The 26,700-nt window shown below is 40.3% G+C and overlaps 1 protein-coding gene across 1 annotated transcript; it reads left to right on the top strand.

The window, feature by feature from the left end:
- Positions 1–13: 13 nt before the first annotated feature.
- Positions 14–22,794, top strand: TAL1 (TAL bHLH transcription factor 1, erythroid differentiation factor). The gene is made up of 4 exons (XM_034415032.3): positions 14–172; positions 7,260–7,862; positions 9,862–9,953; positions 20,183–22,794. Exons 2-4 carry the CDS (start codon positions 7,261–7,263, stop codon positions 20,599–20,601), a joined length of 1,113 nt encoding a protein of 370 aa, XP_034270923.2. The 5' UTR covers positions 14–172; position 7,260; the 3' UTR covers positions 20,602–22,794.
- The last annotated feature ends 3,906 nt before the right edge of the window (positions 22,795–26,700 follow it).

Below are 26,700 nucleotides of genomic sequence, written 5' to 3'. Positions count from 1 at the left end.
TAGGAAACTGGACGTGATGTGGGAATGAGTTCCCGGCGCTGCGAAGCCGCCCAGCACTTCTCCTCCTCCTCTTTTTTTTTTAATATACTATAGGAGGAAGGGGGGGCCATACCAGCCTCCATGAACAGGCCGCAAAATGGCTCCAGTCATTTTCACCTACGAAAAACAAGTGGTGAGTAAAAGGGTCGGTTTTTTTTCTCTCTTTTTGTTTGGTTTGTTGTTCAAGAAAGAAAATCGCTTGGTAAGTTAGCCCCCTCCCCCACACTCACCCACCCACCCACACGCGCGCACACACACACACACAAACAACCCGTGCCAACTTCACGTATAGCGGTAGAGGACGTGTTCTTTATTTTATTTCAAAAGGGCAGACAGCGAACCGCACAGGAAAAGCAGAAGGAACAATTCCTCTCTCCTCAAATCACCCACTTCCCTCTTTCTTTCTCTTATTTTTACACCCAGATGCTCCGTAGTAAAGAAGGGCGGGGGGGGGAGGGGGAGACGGGAAGGACGGCCAAATCCTGGGGTGAATTGTTGATCTATTCTTGTTTTGCTCACTAGCAGCAGAAGGAGGGAAGGGGGGGGGGGCTGGTAGGAAACCTTCATGCTGAGCCAGAAAAGAAAATACTGGCGGAACTGGGGTTTCTGGAAGGCCGGGAAATGGGGAGTGGGCAGCGCCCCGAAGCGCCTTCAGTGCCCCGCGAGGCCCACGCGCGGGCTTGAGAGTAACCCCACGCCCCCCCTCCAATTTTTGCAAAGACAAGTTTTTTTGGGGGGGGGCTCTGGGAATAGCGGCCAGGCGGGTCACCCCCTAAAACTCGGTGGCTTTGGGGGAAGATTAAGACGTCGGGAAATCCGATTCGGCTGTCTTGAGTCCCTCGCTCTCCTCCCCGCCCCGTCTCCTTCCCCGCCCCCCTCAATAATTCGGTGTGCAGGAATGGAAATGAAGGATGATTTTCAATTGTGAAGTGCCAAGATATTAGTGGGGAAGGGAGGGAAAGAAGGGTGGCAAAATTCGGATGTGAGAAGAAGGCCGCTTGATTTCTCTGTGGAAACACTGCAGGCCTCAAAAAAAAGAAGAGAGAGAGAGAGTGGCTTCCTTTGTAGGCTTCCTTGAAGAGTATTTCAAAAGGAAAAAGAAGACAAGAAAAGGAGAAACGAAAAGAATAACTTGGGGAAGGGCATGGGGTGTCTTGTTAAATATTTTTTTAAAAGTGGGGGGAGCACTGGGCAAAATATTATTTTTATGATCTAAAAGAGAATGTGCTTGCAGAGGTCTCATGTTAAAGGACTAGAAATGGAGGCATCCATTAATACAGCAAAATAATATAAGTTAGGATATCCAGAAAAAGCTGGAGGAAGGTAGTAAATAATAATCAGGGACCTTGATTTCAAAAGAATTTGTTTAATAATGTGCTTTAATATAATTAAATGATATTTTTGAGCCATGAGCCGATCCTCTTTGTTTATTAGAACTTCAAATCTAAAACAGTTTTTAAAATATATTGGGTGGTCATTCCTGCTGTTTTTCTTCTGGTTTCCACTGAACATTATTTACGATTAAAAAAATCAGGCTAGTAAATGAAGTTTTTATCATTTATCATTTATCTGGCAAATAGGAAAAAAATAGGAAATAGCAAATAGGAAAAAAAAATCATACTAGATTGATAAATGGCAGACAGATGGGACAGGCAAAATATAATATCCTATAGCTATTGTGCTAGTTCACCAAAGTCGTCTGATTCTTAATTGTGGTAACTATACATATCCTGTGAAGAAAATGTAAATAATGTGGCTATTAATACAGAAAGTGGCATGTTTTAATTCCACAATAGGACAATATTCTACAACATTCCACAATAGCACAATATTAACACACATTGGCGTGTGTAATAAAAGCAATCACTCGGTGTCTGCAATCACTTTATGAGTTGATAGAAGAGACTGAAAATTGCATAAATCGGTAAGGTACATCACAGCTAGTCCTGAAACTATACTGGGATTGGAGAGAGGCCTCAGGATTGAGATCCAGGCTTGTTCCTATTTCTAGTAGACCGGATGTAATGCATGGGACTTGTCAGTCACAGCTAACTTGGATTCCATCATTTCAGTGGGACTACTTGACTTCCTGGATCTGGTCTTCCATTTTTAATGGAGGAAACGCACATTACGTTCCTGGTGCCTTCATCTTTTTCAGGCATAGTTTAACACCATGGGACTCATCTTGTTGTGCCTTCTCTCCTGGTGACAGGAAGGCTGCCTCAGGTCATGGCACCAGTAGCTCATGGTTGCTTTTTAAAACGATTGTATTGATGTCCGCATTGTAAAGTCACTGGCATCCTGTGTGACACGTTTATTAAGCTCGAATCGTTTTATTATAAACCATTTAAAATGCCTTATTTTTTTTTTTTTAAACTCCTGGTGCGCTGGCCTAGAGACCTCTCCCGCTGGGAACTCTGGGAGTTGTAGTACAATCAACCCCGAAGCATAGGGGAGGCTTGGAGAAGGCGTATTCTCTAGCACAGCCTCGCTTTTTCCAGCAGGAACGAAGATCTCTGACTTGCTCTGTCCCTCTTCTACAGCAGGCAGGCTGCCTCTTCATCCAATGCCTCCGGACGATCCAGCGGTGGTTTCGACTGCGTCTGTCCGCTTTCTCAAAATCAAAACTCTTCCAAATGAGTACAGTACACAAGATAGGGTCTTTTTTTTTTTCTTTTTTTTTTGTACCGGTAAGGAAGACACAAATATTTCCGAGCTGAGCAAGAATCCTCTTTGACGAGAGGTCTAGGCTGCAGAACGCTCTGAGACGCGCATCCTTCTTCGACTAAGCCAACGGTTCACATTATTGTGGCTCGCTGGCTAAATTTCAACGGGAGAGGGGGTCGCTACACGCTAAGCCAACATCGCAAACCCAAAACTAAGCCCATTCCTCTCCTACTATGGTTTAAAGAATTTCATGATCCCAGCCTCCCAGGATCCTAAACACCAAACGGAGACTTTTTTGGCGTTCTCGCTAGGCTGAAAATTCTCTAGGCTGCCTGAAACGGAACGGAATTTCTTTTGGTCTGCGATCAGTTACCACGATGGTGCAATCATCCTCCCTGTGGTCTCTCTCTCTCTCTCTCCCTCCCTCCCTCTTTCTTTCTTTCTTTTCTTTCTTTCTTTCTTTCTTTTTGGGGGGTAGGTAGGGGTAGGTTGGCAGGGTTCGTTGTTTCTGCTTCCAAGTCCCTGCGTCTCCCCCATTTCCCCCCCCCCCCCGCCTGCAGAGCTATCCGGCTGCAAGAGTTTCGGCGTTTCCCAGAAAGCCTCGGCCGAACCTTCGTTCGGCGCCCTAGGGAGGTGGAAAAGAAGGCGGCGGCCTTGGACAGCGAGAAGCTCTTGGCTGAGCCGGCAGCCCACGTTATTGCCTCTTCAGCCTGACAGGTGTGAATGAGGTTTCCCTGTGCTAAGTAGGAAATTCTATTTTTTTTTAAAAAGGGGGGGGAGTGGGGAGTAGAGGAGGCAATCCAGAGACGCCAGATGAGAGATTGATGACCGAGGAAGATTTTCTGATTTACCCGCTAGCCTTTCCGAGGCTAGAGAAATCAACGCGATCGCTTTTGGGCTCTAAAGATCTTCCGAAAGATACCTTCGGAGTCAAGAACCCGGGCATCAGATCTGCAAGTTAAAGCTGTGGGAGGAGTGGAGGACGGGGGGGACGGGGAAGAAACACGTTTCCCAGAGAGGAGAGCTTTGCGGCGGTGGGCCTCCAGACCCACTGGATCGAGGTCGCTTTGGAACTCGGTGCTTTGCTGGCTGGGGAATTCTGGGAGTTGAAGTTGGAGTTCAAGGTTGGAGACCCCCTGGTTTAAACAGCAGGCTCCTAACATCGAAGTGTAGTTGAATTTGGGGCTTCTGGATCTCCGTTGCAAAACTCCGGTCGATCCTGCTGGATGGCAGCAAAGGTGTTTGAAATTATCGTTATCTGTACTCCCATCTACCGACATCCCCAGATTTGTAGTTTAAGATAGGGAAGCCCTAAATGAATTTTTTTCCCCCAGAATTGATGGTGTTTTCCATCAAAGAATCCGAGCCTAAGCCAAAAGGCATGTCATTGGTTTGGACGTCACATTTTACGGATATTCAAGCCAGTACAGTCTGCAAAGTCCAGATATCTCTGATTTATTCGGTAAACAAAGAATGGCTGGTGCTAAACTCAGGCCCTCGCTAGCATGCTTCTGCTGCTGACCTTCCATTTAAGTCTGAAGACAGTGCAGCTTCATAGATGAGTTACAGCACAATCATGTATAAGTAGCCTGGGTCATATAACCAGTAAAGCCATAACATAATTTGTTTGGCTTTGGCTTACAGTGTTCTGTAGCTTACCCATGAAGCTAATTATGATAGTTTATCAGTCATAGTGGTGAATACACAGGAGACAAAGCAATCCCCCCCTTTAATGTTTCACAGGATTGTACAAAGAGGACATTTGCTTAACTTGACAGTTTGGGTCAGTTTATTATTTATTTATTTATTTATTTATTTATTTATTTATTTATTTATTTATTTATTTATTTATTTATTTATTTATTTATTTATTTATTTATTTATTTATTTATTTATTTATTTATTTATTTATTTATTTATTTATTTATTTATTGGTTCGATTTATATGCCGCCCTTCACCAGAGACTCAGGGCAGCTTACAATGCGTTAAGCCTTCATACTTTTGTATATACCTGCTTTGTAGGGTTTTCACGCCCCCCCCCAGCGGTGTTTTTTTTTTTTAAATACAAAGTCAGCTTATTGCCCCCACAATCCGGGTCCTCATTTTACCTACCTCGAAAGGATGGAAGGCTGAGTCAACCTTGAGCCTGGTGAGATTTGAACTTGCAGTAATTGCAGGCAGCTGGTGTTATTTAACAGCATTTTAGTCTGCTGCGCCACCAAGGCTCGCTCTCTCTCTCTCTCTCTCTCTCTCTCTCTCTCTCTCTCTCTCTATCTATCTATCTATCTATCTATCTAATCAAAATACACACACACACACATATGTATGTATATGTATATGTATGCATATGTATGTATATGCATATGCATATGTATGTATATGTATATGTATGCATATGTATGTATATGCATATGCATATGTATGTGTATGTGTATCTTTGTGTGCTGATAAAGCCGACTCAGGTCTTTGCTTCACCTTCAATTCATCAGAAATTTTGCGTCCATTTTTCCCCCCCAACAAAAGAGAGCGAGTCGCCGCTTGGTTTTATATCTGAGGCGTGAAATTAACCCGGAGCTCAGTAGAGAAAATCGAAGGAAAATAATTTGATTGCATTTAAGCAATTTCGAATGTTAGTTTCTTTAACTCACTTCACTAGTCAGTCGGAATATAAATTTGCTTCAAATGGCCTTGTTTCCCCTCTGCGATAAGAATAAAGGTAATCACAATAATAATATTGCCTGGTCTCTAGCTCTCTCTTAAATTGAAACAGGAAGGCGGAAGATTAAAGCTTAATCCCAAATGCATTTTTAGGGAATGTTTACTAGCATTTAAGACCTACTGGACTGGTTTCTTTGACCAGAAAATCTGTTTGGGATTGTAGTTATTAGGAAGAAATCGGGAAAAGTGGTTATAGGATTATGCTCCCATATTTGGTGTGAAGTTTGGCGTTTCTAGAAAGAACGTTTCGACGATGAAATCCTTTTTCCTCCTTACCTCCAAAACATGATTTGAGCTGAACTTCCCGAATCCCAGGCCTCAACGTTTCCCGTTTGTCTCCCCTCCTTTGAAGCATTTCTTTATCTCCCTGCCTAGCAGGAAGCCGAGCATCCGTCTGCCCTGGCATCTAAGAAAAGGGCATTTTTAGGTTATTTTCTTCCACCGATCCATATGACGAGGTAATCTTTCCTGGGAGTTACCTCGTCGCTCTACACGGGACAATTCAGTTTAATGTGGTGGGGACTAGCCGTAAAAATAGTTTGTGTGTGTTTGTGTGTATTCACTGAGGAAATTCAGGGACGAAAGTGCGGCAGGAGCGTAACCTGAAATCAAGCGTCGGTCTCTGGAAACGCTTTCGGCCAAAATGTGCCTCTTTCCAGGTAGCGCACGGAGGCGCGGTTCCTCTGCGCTTATTTCCACGCGGCGCAGATTGGGAGGTGGAACGGCGCGGTTCTCCGTGGGGACCTCCGTGGGGGCATAGAGGCATTGATTCTCAGTGCCCAAGGTGAAGTCTTTGCGGCTATTTCTCGCCCTCGTTTTCCTTGCAATGCCGAGAGAATAAATTCGACTCCAGTCAGGGCGCTGTCAAAAATTGTATAAACCGTTCTAACTCCCCTACCCTGGTTTGTTTGTGATTGTTTTTCCTTCTGCCTTCCTATGATTTCTGATTTACACGCTCCCTCGCCCCTTATTAATAGAAGTGAAGCCGATTTCGTTTTTGTTCCCCGAAGGATTGAGCCGAATAATTAAAAAGCGCCCGGTTTCCAACAAATTCCGTTCTAACCTTCGGGTTGAACTGTTCAGGTGGCCCTCTTGAAGGTTAACCCCACGGAGCGTTTTGATTTTTCGGGCTCGCCCCCCCCCCTCTCCCACGCTTTGGGAGTCCGCCGGCCAAGGCGCCACCAAGGCTGGGCCAAGGAAGACCTGAGGAATTGGGAACGGAAAGGAAGAGCTCCCCATCAGGCTTCTCCCTCTTGTGAATGGGTGTTTGTGTGTGTTTGTGCGTGGTGTGTCTCAGAGGCCCCCGGAGGAAGGTCTCCTTGCGCCCTCCTTCGGGCCACGTGGGTATCCCCGGGACTGGGAGCTCGGCGCTTCGTGGGAAGCGCAAAATCCTCCTAGCCAAGCGCAGCGCAGCTTTCCGGGCATCCAACCTCAAGCAGGGGCCCTCCGCCGTTGCCCGTGACCAGAGGGCCTTGCTCTCCTCCGCTGGGGCTCTTTGGCGACGCGGGGTTTTTCCTTCGGGATTTAACTTTCCCTCGGATGCCCCCTTCTTTCCTTTCTTCTCTGCCCCCCCTCTTTCCCGTCTCTGGCATTCCTGGGTTTCCCACCGCTCTCCTTCCTCCGCTTTTCCCTCCCTCCCGTCGCTCCTTTTCCTTTCCCCGCTCTTCTTTCTCTCTTTGCGCTTTCTTCCTCTCTCCGGCTTTTTTCTCTCTCCTTCTCTCCTTTCCCAATTTTTCTCTCCTCCTTTTCCGCTTCTCCCCCCCCCCTCCTCCCCTTCCCCCCCACCTCATCCTGCCGCGCCCCTCCTTCACGAGCTCTCCTCTTCGCCCTCCAGGATGCTGATGGAGAGGTCCCCCAGTGACCCGCCGCGGGATGCGGCGCACGGAACCGGAGCTGGAGCGGAAGGCGTCGGCGAGCCGGATTTGGGACTGGGTTCCGGCAGCAGCAGCAGCAGCAGCAGCGGCAACGGCGGCGATCGGAGGCGCGGAGGAATGGCTCTCCCGGGGGAGCCGGCCTTGCTCGATGGGGTTGCCAAGGAAACGGGTCGGCCGCCCCCCTCCCCCGGCCCGGGGCCCCCTGCTGCGCCGGTGCCAGTGATCGAGCTGGTGCGCAACGGCCGCCCTATAAAAGCCAGGGACGCGCCGCCTGGGGCCCTGCAGAGCCAGAGAGAGCCAGACGCGACCAACAGCAGCATCAGCAGCATCAGCATCAGAGCTCCGCGAGCCGAACCGGCCACCGCCACCGCTCTCGGCCTCGCCACCACCGCGGGCACCGGAGCGGGCACGCCCCCGGCCGGTGGTGGCATCGGCGGCGGCGGCAGCAGCAGCAGCAGCGACGTCCGCATGGTGCACCTCAGTCCTACGGCAGCCCCTGCGCTCCCGCCGCCGGCCAGAGCCATGCTCTACGGCCTCGGGGCTCCGCTCAGCGCCGCCAGCAGGTCCGTGGCTTCGGATCGGGGGCTTTGGGGGGGGGGTGAGATGGGGAGGCAAACGGAACCGGGTGGGAAGGAGGAAAGAAACGGTTCTCCGTTAGCTTCTGCTTGATTCCTGTCCCCACAGAGGAGGAGATCTTCCCCGCTGCCCGCCTGAGTTTTGGCCCGCATCCGTCCTTTGCTTCTCAAAGAACCAACCCAGCAGTTGGTTCCGCTGACGCTGCCTTCTCTGCCTTCATGCTTTCTCTTTGTCCCCCCGCCGGTTTTCCTTCTCCGGGTGGGAAGGTTGGGCTGTGAAGCCCGCTAAGTCTCTCTCTTTCTCTTTGGCTAAATCTACTCGTAATGGACTATATAGGTAGATGTGTGTGGTGGGGTTTTATGTTTGTGCGTGTATGCCCACGCGCGGGTTTATCTGCTGCTGTGCCATGAAGTCGATGCGATTTTCCTCCCTGAGCCGATGGTCCGAAAAGGGGAAAAAAAAAAAAAAAAGGCGCCCTGGTAGCGCAGCAAACTAAAGCACTGTTATTAACACAGCTGCCTGCAATTACTGCAAGTTCAAATCTCACCAGGCTCAAGGTTGACTCAGCCTTCCATCCTATCAAAGGTAGGTAAAATGAGGACCCGGATTATGGAGGCAATAAACTGACTTTGTATAAAATATACAAAAGTATGAAGGCTATTGCTTAACGCACTGTAAGCCGCCCTGAGTCTCCCGAGAAGGGCGGCATATAAATCAAATTTTTAAAAAAATGGACAATCGAAGCAAACCAATCTTCTCTTCTTCCTGCTGTCAGTCTGTATTAAAGTCACAACAACGTTTCCTGCTGAAAGTAAGGCTAGGTTAAAAGACAGCATTAAGTGCCCGATTCATGTCCATGTAACCTGATGCCTTCTAGATATGTGGGACTACTTTTCCAATCACCCTTGGGCACCTTGGTTGGACGATGATGGGCATTGTAATCCATAGATCTTGGAGGCACCATGTTGGCAAGGTTGGTACAGATCATTTATCAAAATGTGGCAGGTTTGCATCAAAGCTCTTTAAAACTGTTGCCCCCCCACCCCGTTCCACCCTCTTGTCAAAAGAAACGGTTAAACACGAAATGGTTACTTGTAAGAGATGCAATATTTGTAATAGCATCAAAGCATAAATTTGGGGGAAATGCCTGAATCAAGGGGGAAAAAATCATCCTAGAAATTATGTTTAGTGTTAATGGATGTTTATTCGTGTGTTGTCATTATTATTTAGGCAATCATTTTCCCCCCACTGTAGAAATGCAGTACACCTTAACATACATGTATTACACAAGCTAGGAATGAACACTGTGAAAAAGAAAGAGGACCAAGCGAGTTAGTGGTTTTTTTTAATAATCTTATTGGGTATTTTTAACATTGATTTTGCTTGTTTTTATTGTTGTGAGCCGCCCTGAGTCCTTTCGGAGATAGGGCGGCATACAAGTTTAAATAATAAATAAATAAATAAATAAATAGTGTAAAGGGTTAGGAAAGGTATGAGCAACATTTCTGGAAGCTAAATACCGTAATTCTGGTAATTGTCGGATGGACCAGACAATTCTTCAAAATGTGCTTCACAATGTATTTTAATTCTTCTGTTAGAAATGCTTGACAAGTGCAGAAGTCAATCGTGTTAAGCATCTGGAACTGAAAAGCATTTATTTAGATTTCTTGTTATAAAATTGCTTCATGCTAAAAGTGTGATAAACATTGGCGACACATGGTGCACAAACGACAACAACAGACAACATATCTATTGTGGGAAGTGTGCCTATTACGTATATTCTCAGCAGTAGAAAATAATGTTGAGACTCTAATCCTTACTGGTGGATTTACCACCACCAAATTCAATAGGACTATTTTTTTTTATTATTTTTTTGAGATTGGATGTTTGTTCAGATTGCAGTTGAATGATGGATTTCAGCAGAGGTTTGCAGAACTAATTTCTCTCCCTCCCCCCCCCCCCCACTTTCTGCTTTTTCCTTTGTAGTGGATTTTTTGGTGAACCCGAAAACTTTTCAATGTATAACAACAACCGAGTGAAAAGAAGACCATCCCCCTATGAAGTGGAGCTCTCTGATGGTGAGCTGATCCCCACCGCCACGACACTCCCCCCTCCCGGTGCTTCTTTGTGGGTAGTATGGCAGCTAAAGACTAGCAATTCCTATTTCATTCCTTGTATTGCTGGGTGATGATGGTGACGGAGGTGGGTGGGTGGGTGGGTGGGAGGGTGGGCTGGGATCTCTAGAGGCAGGAAATTCTTGCGTAGTGCAATTTATAGCTTGCAGCTTGGACTTCCAACAAAATGTTGTGTGCTTTGTTTTGCCCTCTTCATAGATAACAAGGAAGCCAGAATTCCATGGTTAGTGAGCAGTTATTTTGTTCCCTGTTTTAAATTTTGGATAGATGGATGGATGTATAGGTAGATAAAAGTTAGATATAGATAAATAGGTAGATTAGATGATAGATAGATAGATAGATAGATAGATAGATAGATAGATAGATAGATAGATAGATAGATAGATAGATAGATAGATAGATGGATGGATGGATGATAGAGGCTTTATGGCTCCTTCAGAGCTGTTCCTGTAATCTGTAACAACTGTGAACTAAAATCAGCATTTTATTTTATTTTTTAAATGTAATCTGTTAATGTTGAAGGAAGGGCAGTACTTGGAAGCTACAGGTTGCAATTCAAATATTTCCTTATTTTCTTCAAATGTGTTGCTTAATTGGGATGAACTCTCCTGTCATATATCCATACCTCATTGGCCTGCTGTGGTAGGGGAATGGATTGCAATAAAGCACCAGGTTTTGTGCTGGCATTTTGCAAGTTCCAGACCAGAGAAAGCCCAGAGAATCAAAAGGTAGATTAATTAATGGTTTGGAATTGCAGATGGGAAGGAAATAAAAAGGGAAATGGGACAGCCTCATTTCTCAGTCCAGAAGGAATCTGATTGCACCTTTTGAAATCGTATTCAATTAAAAAGCATAAAAGCTACAACTCCCTTCAACCGAAGCATGTGGTGGCTAAATGATAGAGGGAGCCTTCCCACTCCTTCCCTTCTCATCTCATCCCAATTTAAATTCATTTTGCATGAGTTTTGCTACCTCTCACATTTGATGAAATGAGTTGTTGCTTATACCTTGTTAATCTGAAAAGATGCTACCAAGTTCCTTCTGGTTTTTACACTGCCCTAGACTTACACAATTCTCTGTGTGTATAACCACATTTGTTCCTTAACAAATAAAGGTAGAAATTGGGGAGGTGTAGCATCTGTGTTTTAAACTCCCTGTGCAACTCCCAAGCCACGTATGTATTTAGCCTTTCCTGGAGTTTGTTTATTAATTCTGGAACTTACTGAAATGCAAACACAAACATGTCATTTTATGCCTTTGAAAGTAAAAAAAACAAAACAAAAACAGAGGATAATGGTTTGATAAATGCATTACATTCTACATTACTATGTAGAATGGCTTCCAGGCATTTAAAAGCAGAGCAAAAAATGAAGTGGGGGTCAATGCAAGATTTAGTTTGAAGCCATTTTAGATTATATATCGATAGCATTATGACTTTTGTCTAATTTGTCTTTCATTTTGATGAAAGCATAGATCCAGCAAATGTGCTATATATACAACATGGCATTTGTATCTTAGTTATATATTAGGTTTATATGAATTTTTGGACATCAATGGATCCCCCGAACCATGGGTCCCTGGAAGGGCTCAAAAAGGTATAGAAGGCAGCTGCAAATGAAGCCCTTTTTATGATACGTATACCAAAGGGGCAGGGCTTCGATCACATGGTTGTGGCTGTCAGCTTTACTCTTTTGATCTTCCTCTCCATGGACATTCTTGAACTGAACACATTTAAATCAAATCAGACCAATGTGGAGATTTTCCACGCATGGATGTGTACATTTAATGGTCTAAATTAATCCCAATTGAATCTAATTGGATTTATCTAAGACACGGGTGTCAAACTCGCGGTGTCACGTTGCCATCATGTGATGTATCATGATGTTTTTCCCCTTCGCGGAGCTGGGATGGGTGTGGCCTGCATGTGACACATCCAGCCCGCGGGCTCCCAGTTTGACACCCCTGGTCTAAGACATTTGGTTTGAACTGATTCAATGTTCATGTTTACATAACCCTAGATCCATATATTCAAGATGTTACTGTGTTTCCCCGAAAATAAGACCCTGTTTTATATTTTTTTGAACCCTGAAATAAGTGCTTGGCGTTATTGCCATGCGCTCAAAAGCCCGATTGGGCTTATCATCAGGGGATGCCTTATTTTGGGGGAAACAGGGTAATATCAGTCTACAAAGTCTCAGCAACTCAGATTCTGTATAAGTAAAGTCTGTGCAATTAAGATCTACACTAATAATCTGGAATATAATCTGGACCGACAACCTCTCTGTACAGAGAGGTACACTGTGGTAAACCTCTCGATTTACCACAGTTCATTTAGTGACCATTCAAAGTCACAACAGCACTGAAAAATTTTTATTTATGACCAGTTTTCACACTTATGACTGTTTTAACATCCCACCATGGTCATATGATCAAAATTCAGACACTTGGCAATTGTTTCACATTTATGACGGTTGCAGTGTCCTGGGGTGACGTGATCCGCTTTTGTGACCTTCTGACAAGCAAAGTCAATGGGGAAGCCAGATTCACTTAACAACAATTCGACTAATCTAACAACTGCAGTGATTCCCTTAACAACTGTGACAAGAAAGGTCGTAAAATGGGACAAATTCACTTAACCAATACTTAGCAACACTTAGCAAGAGAAATTTTGGACTGAATTGGGATCGTAAGTCAAGAACCACCTGTATTTGTGATCTCAGTAAGGCAGTGACTTCAAAGGATGTAGATAGGCTCTGGAAGGCTAAAAGGAAGAGTGGACAATGTTGGAGGCTTGATGGGTCAGACATTGTACAGGTGAGGAGTAAGCAAAGCCAACATCAGGATGAGGCGGGACCGCCTACTACCACCAATAGCCTCCCACCGGCCGGTACGGTCTCATAGAGAGGGGCTCCTCCAGGTGCCGTCAGCCAAACAATGTTGACTGGCAGCCCCCAGGGGGAGAGCCTTCTCTATGGGGGCACCCACTATCTGGAATGAGCTCCCCCCGGAGATACGGAGGATCCCGGATCTGCGCACCTTCCGCCGCGCTCTAAAGACCTTTTTATTTCACCAGGCGGGCCTGGCCTAACTTTCTCCCTCTTTTTAAACAATTTTAATAATTTTAATATTTTTTAATATTTTTAATACTCAAAGTTTAAACTTGTTTTAAATTGATTGGGGTTTTAATCTGTCTGGGCCAAACTATTTAATTTGATTTTAATTCTGCTTTTTAAATTTTGTATATATGTATTTTATTGTTGGCTGTTCACTGCCCTGAGTCCTTCGGGAGTAGGGCAGTATATAAATCAAATAAAAGTAAAGTAAAGTAAAGTAAAGGCTTTATGAATGTGGAGAAAAAGCTGTGGTCGTAGCTCTAGCAACTGTTATTGAGCAAGCCCCGACTGTCATGTATTGCTCATTTGTTCAAGAGCTGCTAAGAAGAGATTCAATTATTATGACGGGGCCGACTTAGTTATCCCAGAGCAGCCGTGCTGAACCTAGTGCTCTTCTGATATTGTGAATTCAGCTCTCCTAACTCCTGGCAAAAATTGCCCTAAGGATAATTAATTGGCTCAATGCCAAACAATGGTCAGGACCTTTTCCCAGTTTACGATTATTTAAGAAGATGGGCAGGAATTTTAATAGATTTTAAAGCCATACAAATGCCTAATTGATTTGGTCACGATTTTACCATTTTTTCCCCATATATAATAACCGATGTTTAAGCTGCGGAGTTAAACTTGAAAACCTCAAATTCAATTAAATTCATTTTTCCCCTAATTTTGTATCATCAAAATGGGGTTTCAGATTTTGATCATCTGATTTTGGCATATGTTGGTGATCTTTTTCTTTTAACATATATGCATATTTCCTTCATATTCCTTCATGCTTCCTTAGTACTCATTTATTAACTACTGATACTTTAATAGTTCAACTTTTAGATAGCTCTATATCAGAGCCACAACATTTATTAATAAACACAGCACATAAATATTTCATGATACTTTTTAGAAATTAATTTAATAACTGAAATTTCAATGCTTATCTAAGTTGGATTTTGCATGGATCATCCATTTCAAATAGTTAGGTTGGCTGCTAAACTGTTGGGTACGATAGTGTAACAGAAACAACACTTCTTCCATTTAATAAGTGATCACCATTTCCTATAGATTTGCCAACTGGAATAGGAGACCAATATTTGTATTATTCTAAATAAGCTCACTGAAAACAAATGCCCCATGTTTATCTCAGGTCAGATGCCCCATGCTTATCTCAGGTCAGATAAGACCTATCCTCTGTAATCTCAGAAGTGAGGTGATGTGATCATAATTTTAAGAAACAGGAAAGCAGATTTTAATTGAATGTTAGAGCTATTTAACAGTGGGACCAGTCATTAGTAAAGATGTTGAACTTTGCTTTGATGGGTTAGGTTTAGTAAAGACTGGAGAGGCATCTCTTGGTATGAATTAAATTGGATTGCTTGATAGTGTGATTGATAGGATAAATGGCCTCTTTATTATTTTACCTTTTAGAAAATACCTGAAATTATTTGGCCATGAATTTTGAGAAAGGATAGGGGAGACTTGTACTTTAAAACTCTTGAGGATGGGGAGTTACAGTTAGTCATTGCTTGCTAAAATATGCTTTTTTATTTTATAGTTTATCAGCACTAACTTTTAAAAACCAGCATGTAAAAAAATAAATGGGTCTTTTGGTGGCAAAGCAGGAAACTTGTCATTTGGTGCATTGCTGAGCTCCATTTTCTCTCTGATGTGGATAGAGATTTTGTGAAAGTGCTTTTCCCCATTGTGTAGCCAGTGGAAGGAGTCATAAGTGAGAGCAAACTGAAATTAATTCAAATTAGAACGAAGACAGTGCAATGGTCATAGGGAGTAGATTTTGAGATAGAGATAAGAGACATAAATAGATAGATGATAGACAGACAGACAGACAGACAGACAGACAGACATAATGAGAGAGAGAAAGGGAGGAAGGGAAGAAGGGAGGGAGGGAGAGAGACTGGCCGCCAACTGACTCCTAACTGGGTTTATACATAATGTATCCAAAGTAGGATAATTTTGAGCCTGGTGACTTGTGGCTCCAGTGAGAACTCTGGGTTCATTTGTCTGATGATTCATTTGTTTGTTTCCTTGGCTGTCACAGTATTTTCAGGAGTTCTTCAAAGGGAGTGGATTTGCAGGTTTATTGTCATTTTAATAACTGCTTCATTTGCCTTCAAATATATTTCTCATTTGTCTGGAAATAGAGACTATTAGTGTCCACATTTTTCCTCTAGCTCCTCAAGCATCACAAAATAATAATAATAATATTCTTTAAAAGCAGAGGGATTTGTTTTAAACTGAGCGTAGCAAACATTTATTTCAAATAGATATTTATTCCTGTTCTCAACTTCTCTCGAATTTCAGCCTTTCTTGATTTCAGCAGTAGAATTTAAAAGGCAAGAGACTAATTCTATTGCTGTTGTAGTTTTAAAAAAAGAGAACAGAAATCCTTGCCCATCTTATATTGCTGATCCTCACAACTCCTAGCCATGGTCCTAATCTACTTGCTCATCATTTGGAAAACCCATTAATATTTTAATATTGAGATTTAGAGATAAAAGCCTTATGGCTATTTCCATCGCTAGTAACTTGCAAGCAACTTTCTTGGTGAAATGAAATCAAGACTGTCCTCATTACTGCTATTCTGGAACAGCTATGGCCGATGATGCTAGAAGATAGAATGTACTAAAATTTTATGGCATACATAAATTAATAGAAATTAATTTTCTAGCATCATTGCAATGAACAGAATTGCAGGTACAGTCATTCATACCTCTAAGGCCCATGTCCCCTGTAAATTCCTTTTGTTTGTGATTGGAAACAGAATTAAAAACACAAGTGCCAGTATTTACTTTGCCCATCTTACCACTGAATGCTAAAAATCAGTGAAACTTCTTTTTAATACTTGAGTATGAACAGATTAAATTAAATTTGTCTACTTTTCAGTCAGCAAGTGTGATATTTAGATGAAAAATGTAAAATATTGTCCAAGTTGTTATTTTTAAAACATTTTTTTTGCATTATTTAGTGAGCTAAATTTAGTGACATGGTGAGTACCAAAAAGAAGGCATTTCTCATAGCATTTCATCAAAGTCCTTAGAGCTGGACTCTAAATTATGGAGTTTGAGAGGGATTGGGGAGATACATAATTTGGAAAAGAAAGAAAATTCTAACATACAATTAAAATGCTAGTGAAATAGTATGCAAGCTTTCAGGACCTTTCAATACTGGTGCAAATTTGGTGCAAATTTAGGACTGTACTTTGCACTGTAAATGTCTATTCAATTAACCTAAGGCTTTGGAACAATGGTATGGCCACAGGACCAATCAACTAAAGCAATATTGAGCTATTCCCACAACACTATCAAACAATTTAGTAAGGTTGTATTACTACTGGTATTATTCTTTTCTGTTTCCTATTATCTCCTTTACTACTATCCTATTATCTCCTATTATCTCCTTTACTGCTTATGACTATAACTTTGTTGCTTATATCTTTACAATTTATATTGTTTTATTTAGTTTCCTAGTGTGATGTATGCTGATTGCTTATTTAGTATCCTATGACTATCACTAAATGTTGTATCTTATGATTTATGATGAATGCATTTTTATGATGACTATGATCATGATTTATCACTTATAGCTTTATGTACATTGAGAGCTTATACACCAAAGACAAATTCCTTGGCCACATGGCCAATAAAGAATTCTATTCTATTCTAAAAAAAGACATACATACTATGAAATGTTAGTTCAGGAGAAGAGAAAAGGTAAAAGTAAAGGTTTCCCCTGTCCAGTCATGTCTAACTCTAGGGGGCGGTGCTGCTCTATGTTTCATAGCTGAGGGAGCAAGTATTGACGGAAGATGCTTCTGTGGTCATGTGGCCAGCATGGCTATACGCTGCGGTGCATGGAATGTTGTTATTTCTCACTGAAATGGTACCTATTTATCTACTCACATTTGCATGCTTTCAAACTGCTAGGATTTCAGGAGCTGGGAAAGTAATGGAAGCTCACTATCGCACAGTGCTCAGGTTTTGAACCCGGGGCTGACAGTTTTCTAGCTGACAAGCTCAGCATCTTTAAAGTAGAAGCTTTCTTCTGATTCTCCCATATCCTTCCTCAAAATAAGCCTGTGCATTCAGGAGCCATCAAATGCTCAAATGAAGGTTTGCAGCACAGATTCTTCTGTCCCTGCCAAGCAATACAGAATACACAGGAGTGCTGGAACATAAAAAGGGAAGAAGATGCAAAACATAGTTATAGGAAAGGATGTAGAACAATGAGAAATCTAAACCTGAACTGGCTGTCCATGGCAATAGTGGTGGTGGTTAGAAGGTCCCCCTCAGAAATGAAGCCAATGAGAAATGGAAGAAGCAAAGGCAACTAATAGCAATATAATATAAAATTATAATTTTAATATGAAAAGAATAATGCTGATGCTTTACGGGAAACATAATCTTTAAAATCCATTTATTTTATAATGCAAGAATCTCTTCTGCTTAGACCTCATATCTTAGAAGGGATGATGTGTGATGTTGTTCTTTTAGAATAAATACTGTGAAAAAGTTAACCATGAAATCCTTACAAAACCAGAGGGATTAGAGAAAACCTATTGTAGAGTAGATAGAATAATCACATAAGAAACTGACGAGCAAATGGAATAAAAATTGATTTTCTCAGTTCATTAAAAACCTATAGACTACATCCATGTCAGCTCAAGACTATGATGATAACACATTTCATCTTAAATACCAGATTAACGAAGAAAATATTATAGAACATTGAAGTACTGAATGCAACACAGAATAGCATCTCAGATAATTATACTTTCAATATTGGATTTGATTTCTTTTCCAGAAATTTCATTTCTTTTCAAAACTAAAAAAAAACACCAATGATAACATATGAGGATATATTTGAAATGGCAATCAATCATATAAAAAAGCAACCCTAAATTATATTTGATTTTATCATATCTGCAAAAATCTGTTTTCTTATATGGGCAGTTATACACAAGAGAGTCTAGGCTTGGATCATTTAAAAACTTTAAAATGCTATAGTTATGTGAAAAATATTTATTAGAAAAAAATACATGTTAAACTTCTGAAGAAATAGAGACCATCTCAATATTTTCTAAAAGCGTCTGTAACTCTATTCAATTGCCGTTCCAATGCTTCAAAGAATCACTATTGGTCTGTATTTATTTTTGGATCAATCCCTTACAGAACACTCTATATCATACTTTCATGCTGTCCATTCATGTCATTTCTTTTATATTTCAGTTATCATATAGTCAAGATAAGTGGTCAACATTTCTAAGATGTGCACAAATGATTCCAGAACGTAGCTACACTTTTCAGAACAGATTTTTATTCTAGTTATCTTAGACAGATGGAACTTCTATTAAATAACTAACAGTGATGGATCCTTGATTTGGTATGTTCTCCGGTGTACAATAATATCAAACTCACATAGTCCTAAAATGAAGCTAAATTTTTGCATAATTTTCCAGCGCTAATGTCAATTCAAGATACTAGTGTAATTTTGCTTCTGTTAATTATCTGTATTCTGATAAAAATGGAATTTATAATATGGAAGTCATAGGAACAGGTTGTTTCTTCATAAACATCACCCAAACATACTGGTTATTTGTTTTCCTACCAAAAGAATATATACCCAGCCTTTCTAACGGCAGTGTGCTACTGCACAGAATGTGTCTCGCAACCATTTAAAGCCACAAAGGAATACAATTAGTACTATAAAGACATCAAGGCAATAAATATACAGAGGGGAGCTAATAGATAAACAGCTTTTAAACTTGTTAGGCCAAAGCCTGCCAGAATAGAAATATCCTTACCAGTTTGTGAAAAATATTTGGAGGGGGACTATTCATTCTCCAGAGGACAGAGAATTCCACAGTGTTGGTGGAATCACCAAGGAAGGTCTTATTGGTTATCATCAACCATGTTTGCATCTCAAAGAAACCTTCCTAATAATAGAAAACAAGCAACTGGTATGGAAGAAAGCCATTTTTCTTGTAGATGGACCCCAAATTACTCTGGTCTTAAAAGGCAGACAAATTATGAAACTTGCAGGAGAGGTCTACCTTGATCCCACATGCTTGCTTAATCATTCTTGACCAATTCTGGTGAGTGATTCTAAACCAACCTGAACTTTGAAAAGTTATTCAGATAATCAACAAGAAACCACCTCTTGCCTTGACCAGTTAAGAAGAATCTGTGAGCGTATGAGGATAGTTTTACTTAAATGTTTATATATTTCTGTCCAAGCCCAGGCCATCTTTTGGCCTCGTTGAGGAGCTACTGGTACTGCTCGGTTTCCACTGGCACTAATATCTAGAGCTGCCATTTTAAATTTTTACCACTGTCCCCCATTTCATTAAGGAATATTTAGGGATGAAAATTTACTGCTTTTTCTTTTCTTTCAGAATCCAGTCAGGGTGATAAATGTTAAATTTAATTGACCATTTTTTCCTCTTTTTTGCACACTATTTTGTTTTCTTTTTTGTTGTTGTGAGGGTTGAATGTACGCTTTTGTTTTATTTTATTTTGCTTGTTTGTTTTACTGTTTGGTATTTTATTTTTTTATAATAAAATAATGAATAATAATTTTTTAAAATGGTCATTTAGGCTCATTTTTAACTGTTTTGAAGGGCTCAGAACAGTGCATTTTGGGGGCCCTTGAGAAAAAATTAAAAATGGTGGGTTATTATTACTGCCATGAGATATGCTTGCAGCTGAAGGCTCACTGATGTAGGAGGATACTTTGAGAAAGATATCAATTTCTGCAAGACAAAAATAAAATGTCTTTTTCATGGCTGACAAAACTCTCCTAACATCCAAATATCTTGTTTAACATGTAAGGTTTTAACATTTAAATTATTCTTACAGAGCAAAATAACAATGAAGCCCCTTTGTTTTCATATTTGTTTTCCATATGTATCAGATGATCTGATCCCAACTTATGGAACAAAATTTATTTAACCTTAACCCCAATTTTGTTACTAATAGATGCATGTGTGCTAGCTAGCTGGCATTCTGGCTGTTTTTCTGTAACTAACCTTGCGTTTCTGATTTTCTTTAGGCCCTCACACAAAAGTGGTCCGTCGAATATTCACAAACAGCCGTGAGAGATGGAGGCAGCAGAACGTCAATGGAGCTTTTGCTGAGCTTCGGAAGCTCATCCCAACTCACCCACCTGACAAAAAGCTCAGCAAGAATGAAATATTACGCCTAGCTATGAAATACATCAACTTCTTGGCCAAACTGCTCAATGACCAAGAAGAGGAAGGGAACCAGCGGGGTAAAGTACACAAAGAGACTGGCATAGTGCAAGAAGACCTTCTTCAGGACATGTTGTCCCCAAATTCAAGCTGTGAAAGTTCATTAGATGGAGCAGGAAGCCCAGACAGTTTCACGGAGGAGCATGAAACGTTAGATCCTAAGCATACAAGAGGCCTCCATCATTCCCTTCTTCCCATTGAGAACAATGCCCAGCGATGATGAACCAGCACAGAGCATCCCAGAATACCTGATGTCTGGATTGTATGCATGTCCTCCCTTTCTTCTTCCTTCTTCTTTATCTAAGACAGAGCGAATAAGGGGTACTTCTAAGTTTCTTTTCAACTTGAACAAATTGACGGAAATAAAGAATGAGTATCCAGGTGTACAGAACAATTTCCTGCTTATGTCACCAGTGAAACATAGGCCTTGCTAGTTGCGTTTTTGAAAAGTTTAACACAGAAGGGCTGAAATATGCAGGCAGCTCATTTTGTGTTTGTTTGAGGTTTACAAAAGGATTGAACTGAGACTTCATCCTTCTGCTGATTACCTATGCTCTTGTTTTGCCTTGTCTCTCAGCTGTTTGGACCCAAGCTTCTTCAGTTCTGTGTGGCTGTTGACATTGAAATTTTTTCATGTTGTATGGTGTTCTTTTCCAGGTATCTTTGAGGAAATGTACGCAACTCATTTACCTTCAGACCAGAGCTTTGGTGAAGTACTATTTGTGAGAACACATAATTTTCATTCTGGCCTTTTGTTTCCTTTCTTTCAAAAAACACCTCCATTCATTTCTCACAGGTTTGAATTGTTTGAGGTCTTGTATTTCTGATGTGGATTTAAAAGGAATGCTAATGTGCAGTATTTGCTGAAAAATAAAGGTACACCATTTAAGATTTATTTCTCAACTTTTGACACTTCATCAGAGGGATGTTTCCTTCAAGCATGGCTAAGCAACAGGGTCCTTGAAACCTTCAGTTTCCCTGGTTTTATCTTCTCTGACAAAAGTGTAATGAGAAATGTTGTTTGTGTGTATTTATATGTAAGGCTGGTACAAACAATGTTTCAGTAATGCACTTTGACTTGCTTAGATTTACATATATTAAGGTGATAAGGCACAATCCAATTGGAGCTTCTTCTTCACAAGATCCATGGAACTAAATGGGAAATCTCCATGGAAAATCCATAGAAAGTTGTGTGTTACATGGCTGTTTAGTAAATGTGGTACATGCTGATTGCTCCCAACTGTACTATGGTCCATATATAGGAGTTTTTGCAGAAGAAGCTCCTAGAGGACAATGCTCAAGTGGTACTTTTCTTTCCAAAATTTGCTTGGTTCCAGAATGAATTTGCATTCTGTTGGGTATTGTAATTCTGTGAACAGTGGTATATGCAGCAAACCACGATGATGCCAAAACAACAATATGAACATGAGTTTGCATTATGCAAATGTGTCATTATGTTCTATTGTCCCAATGTCTGATACAAGTATGTTAGCCACATTTGTGTGACAACAGTGTCACACAGTTTTGTCATTTCCCTTCCTTGCTTCTCTGCAGTTGCCTAAGTGACTGTTTTCTGTGCCATCTACTCTGTCTCTCCAGCCATTCCCTCACACTGGTGCAGCTAATCATCTGAAGTACCTGTTCCACCTTGTTTTCCCCTCTTTACCATTAAAACAATGGCAGTCTACATTATCAAGGGAGGACTGCTGAAGATTGTGAAATTAGTTTGAGATTGGTTTTGGTATAATATTTGTTAGTTACAGTCAACCTTTGTTTCTGTGGAGTTTGTGAAATCATGGTTATTCATTCTTGGATAGTTTTATGGAAACATTATATTTTCCAGATATGCACCTGAGATCTTAAATATATAAGCAAACAAGTGGAATGTGAATTTGTTAAACAAAGTGTCTGAAAATGCAAGTATGATTGAAGTACCTATGCTGGGAAATTACATTTGGTTGACCTTTCTAGATTTGACTTTGTGTTATAAAAAACAACAGCAATTTTAGTGATTCAAGGCACAATTCAGAACTTTATATGTTCATCCATTGTTGACTATGAAGGATGCAGTGTAGAAAATGTAAGGAATACTTGTTTTTCCTTCTCGGTTGTAGTGTTTGCCTTGTTAATAAAAAAATTATGGTTGCTTGGGCATTCAGACAGATGTATACAAGGTTTTTTCCCCTATCACAGATTGTTCATGAATTCTCTGATATGTGTATATGTGTGTTTGTTAAAGTATTTTTCTATTGAGCAAACAGTTTTGAAAAAAGAAATATTGTCTTTTGTTGTTCGTATGGGTGGGAGTGAAAGACACATTGCTTCATGAGCTGCATGTTGTTCCAAAAAGATTCAAAGGTATTGTGAATAATGTAAAAGTTATTACTGAGGAATAAATGGCTTATTAATCATTGCTTATTATTAAAGCCTCTCCCTTCAAAAATCTAGAAACAACAACAATAACAGGAAGGGATCTGTAGACCGGAAACAGAACTTGGAAGTCAAATTAAAGCAATTGGAAAGTATCTGATTGTGATTTTTAGGTTACAGACCAAATTTATTTACACTTTCTGAGAAGGGCATGTTTAACCAGTGGTGCTCACTGGGGTGTGTTATGCGTTAAAGAAGGTGGTAACTACAGCAGTATGACCAAACTGCGCTTTTCTATGTGACAAAAATACAAAGGGATGGGGCTTTGATTGTACTGCCATGGCTGCCATCTTATTTTTCTTTTTTTTTCATTGCTCCCATGAACACCATGTCAAGGACTACTCTGCTAACATGTTTCGTTCATGGTCTTTTATAGCCTAGCCATCATAGTTAGGGTGAGCCTAAGGTGGATGTTTTCACCTTATTTGTGCTTTCTTTATTTTTTATATAATTTTTCCATCTCTCAGAAGTGGAATCACCTACAGGTTCCAGACCCACCATATCCCTGATACCTACTACAATCTTGGCCAGCAATAGATTGTTTTTGGGCTCATTTTAGATGCTAATCAACGTTAAAAAGTAAATACATCTTCTTCTGGTCTTTTGGCTAAAGGAAATTGAACAATAAGTTGCTCATCCTAAACAAATAACAGGATTGGGTTTTTTTAAAACATGGTTAACGCTGTGAGAACAATTCCAGGAAAAAATATTTTTTTAATATAATTTTTGTATAACACTAAAGATTTGTTGTTCTTTACGTCCACCTTTTCTTCTTAATCTAGAAATCTAGAAAACACCTTAACCCTAGCCCTAGCTCTAGCCCTAGCCCTAGCCCTAGCCCTAGCCCTAACCCTAACCCTAACCCTAACCCTAACCCTAACCCTAACCCTAACCCTAACCCTAACCTAACACAACTGTATGCTTCACCAATTTGTAGAATATTTCTAGGGAACTTCAGATATATGGGTTACAATGCCAGTAGGCCAAGCAAAAAAATTAGAATGAAGATTATGGAGAACATGGTACTCGGGTCAGAAGTGGGGCAACTTAAGGCCCACACCTGCATAGAGGCAGGCCCCAAACCCTCAGAAATTAGGCCCTTGAAAATTGAAACGAACTACTAAGAATAGATGCACAATTTCCTGCTGATTTGTATGCTTCTTGAAAGAATAAGCAATTTTAATGCATCTAAACAATACTCCCAATCCCCGTCCCCTCAGTACCCCTCAGTATCCCCTCAAAAATGGAAATGCCTGGCTCTTCCACAAGTGTAACACTATTACGTTGTGGTTTTCAGTCAATCCCTCTTCCAAAATACATTAAATTAGAAGGGCAACAACTGCTCTACCAAAAGGTGCCTGCCTCTGTTTTAGATGCTATTGTCTGTGAAGTGAATGATGTTTTAACTTGTCAACCATGAGAATAAGGGTGGATACACTATGGACAGCTGGGATGGGAAAACTAATTTTGGCCTTCTAGGGTTCAGTAGATGCAAATCTTAGTCCTGAATGCACCTCTCCCTCCTCCCACCCAGTTCAGCTACTGAAATCTCTAGTTTTAAAATCCATATTGCAGATATAGGCTATAGTTTCATATGAAGATCCCTCACTGAATTTTTGTGTAGTCTGTGCAGTGCTGACTTGTCCTGAACTATCATTTTGCTTTTGCCACACTTAGGACAAACAAAATACATCTCCTAATTCTGAAGTCTGCCTGTGCCTAAAAACTAGATTATTGACTCAGATGGCCACTGTCACTGTAATGGTAATTAAAGGGCTATTTCCACATTCATTCATGAGAGGTTGTAATGTTCACATGTCACTTGTGGCTAGTGGAGAATTCTCTGTTCTTTTGCTATGATCTCAGTTTTCTTTTGTCAATTCAGTTATGAAGTGGCAGGACTTGAATCCTGAAACTATTTTTTAAGAAGCAGGGGCAGGAGCTTGCCTCCTACAAATTAGCCTAAAATAATTATTCTTACAAGAAAAAATTACATAATATCTCAGATCCATTCCTTCTTCCGAATGCACTTTTTAAAACGAATACAGTACAGTAACTGAAATGGCACTTGTGTCAAACAGATGCTTCATGTTAGGAAAATGATATGCATATTTAGATGACAGTAAAAATTGAATTGGCTCATATCTGTATAAATTATGCAAAGCTGATTATGATTGATTGATGGATAATGTTACATTTCTCCCAATTAATTATCAACCAACTGACAATAAAATATACTTATTTCAGGTTTTGTTTACTTATGTATTAATTTACTATCCCAGATGGATCAGCCTGCAATAAATCCCATATTCTATTTTTATTCCCATACTCACGGCAGTTAATGTCAACATTCCTCAGTTTGGTAGATTTCTCAAAATACAATAATTATATTATATTATAATATATAAAATATAATATAAAATAATTTAGCAAATGCGTGCATCTCACCCAAAGTGCTTTGCACAGTTTCAAAGCACTTTGGATGAGATGCACACATTTGCTTAATTATTTTTAAAATTTAATCTGGGAAACAAGCATTGTATTTTTAACTGACTGCTCTACCTGTGAGCTGATTAAGTTCTTGGGTTTTAACAGGGCAAATCCTATGCCTGTTTTCTCATAAGAAAGTTGTAATAAGCTCAGAGGAGGTTGGTCTGAACTACTTCTAAGCCTGCAACTTTAGTAGGCTTGACTGCATCTCACCATAGTTTCTGAACAGAAAAAAACATTCCAGAACTGAAATGTTTAGAAGTGAAAACCAAGGCATCCTTCTTTTTACTGTTAATATCTTTAAATCCTTGTGGAGCAGGATCTTGTATAAACAAGTATTTTTGCTAAAAAGTATTTTAGCTTTCAAAAGTTTTACTTAGTTTGGTTTCCCTTTTAGAAATGATTTCTCCTTATGCATGTTCTTGTATCTTGGGAAAAATTAGTCTAGATTTTATGAAGTGCATAAGACTCGTCCATCTCCTGTTTAGAGTAAAATGCACCAAGTGATAATTTTCCAGTCTTTCAAATGCCTTTCAGATGTTTTGAAACTCTAACCTCCCAAATTCATTAGCTGAAATTCTGTTTTAGTTTCCTAGGTAGGAAACACTGTATTATTTATTGACCAAATCCAGTGGCAATATTCTGACTTTGCAAAATAGGTTAATGATTTTGGGGGACTAAAGGGGGCTACTTTGGATGTGTCAGGAATTCTCTCAGAATCTCAAGCCGTTTCAAAACATTTTCAAATCAGCCTGTATTCCTATCTAACAGTGCTCTGCTCCAGGCTATTTATCTGTTTAGCAAGACAAAAAAGAAAAAAGAAAGAAAAGAAAAGCAAAATAGCATGGCAGACATGATACAAAGCAATCTTCTAGAAAAACGTGAAACTATTCTCCAGAACTATTTAAATAGTCTTCTGTTAAAAAGTTGTAGAGTGGAAGTCTATACTTGTACAGATTGTTTCTGTATTATTATAATACATCTTAATTGATTCAGCAAAGCTCTCTCTGGAACATGTTATAGAACTGCAACTGACGTGTTATAACAATTGAAATTTGTTCAAGAGGCTTATTGTAGAGGAAGTTTTTCAATAATTCGTATCATGTCTATGGGACATGTCATACATCCTCTTGATTCCAGTGGGAAGTAAAGGTAGCCAATGTAGCCTAGAATCAAACCCTATGTCTAATTTAAGCATTGATTTTTTTGAATTGCCTAGCATTAATGAAATTTGAAGAAAATATCAACATAGTCTGCAAGGAATTTAAAATTGAAGGGAGGGAAATAACAGTAAATATAAGTCCAACTTATACAGCTAATGAATACAAATGCATAGCAGGTACAAGAAGAACCATAATTACATCTCATTTGCAATATGAGAAATTCAAAATGTTCCAGA

The sequence above is a fragment of the Pantherophis guttatus genome, chromosome 3 (assembly GCF_059756535.1).
Source record: "Pantherophis guttatus breed Tessera chromosome 3, ASM5975653v1, whole genome shotgun sequence".
In the NCBI taxonomy this organism is placed as follows: domain Eukaryota; kingdom Metazoa; phylum Chordata; class Lepidosauria; order Squamata; family Colubridae; genus Pantherophis; species Pantherophis guttatus.
The sequence above is the reverse complement of the archived record's forward strand: the minus strand, read 5'-3'. Positions and strand labels throughout refer to the sequence as shown.

Coding starts and splice junctions, on each gene's coding strand:
- TAL1 (XM_034415032.3), top strand. CDS start 7,261: ATGCTGATGGAGAGGTCCCCCAGTGACCCGCCGCGGGATGCGGCGCAC. Junction 7,863..9,861: donor CCGCTCAGCGCCGCCAGCAG/GTCCGTGGCTTC, acceptor TTTCCTTTGTAG/TGGATTTTTTGGTGAACCCG. Junction 9,954..20,182: donor TGAAGTGGAGCTCTCTGATG/GTGAGCTGATCC, acceptor GATTTTCTTTAG/GCCCTCACACAAAAGTGGTC.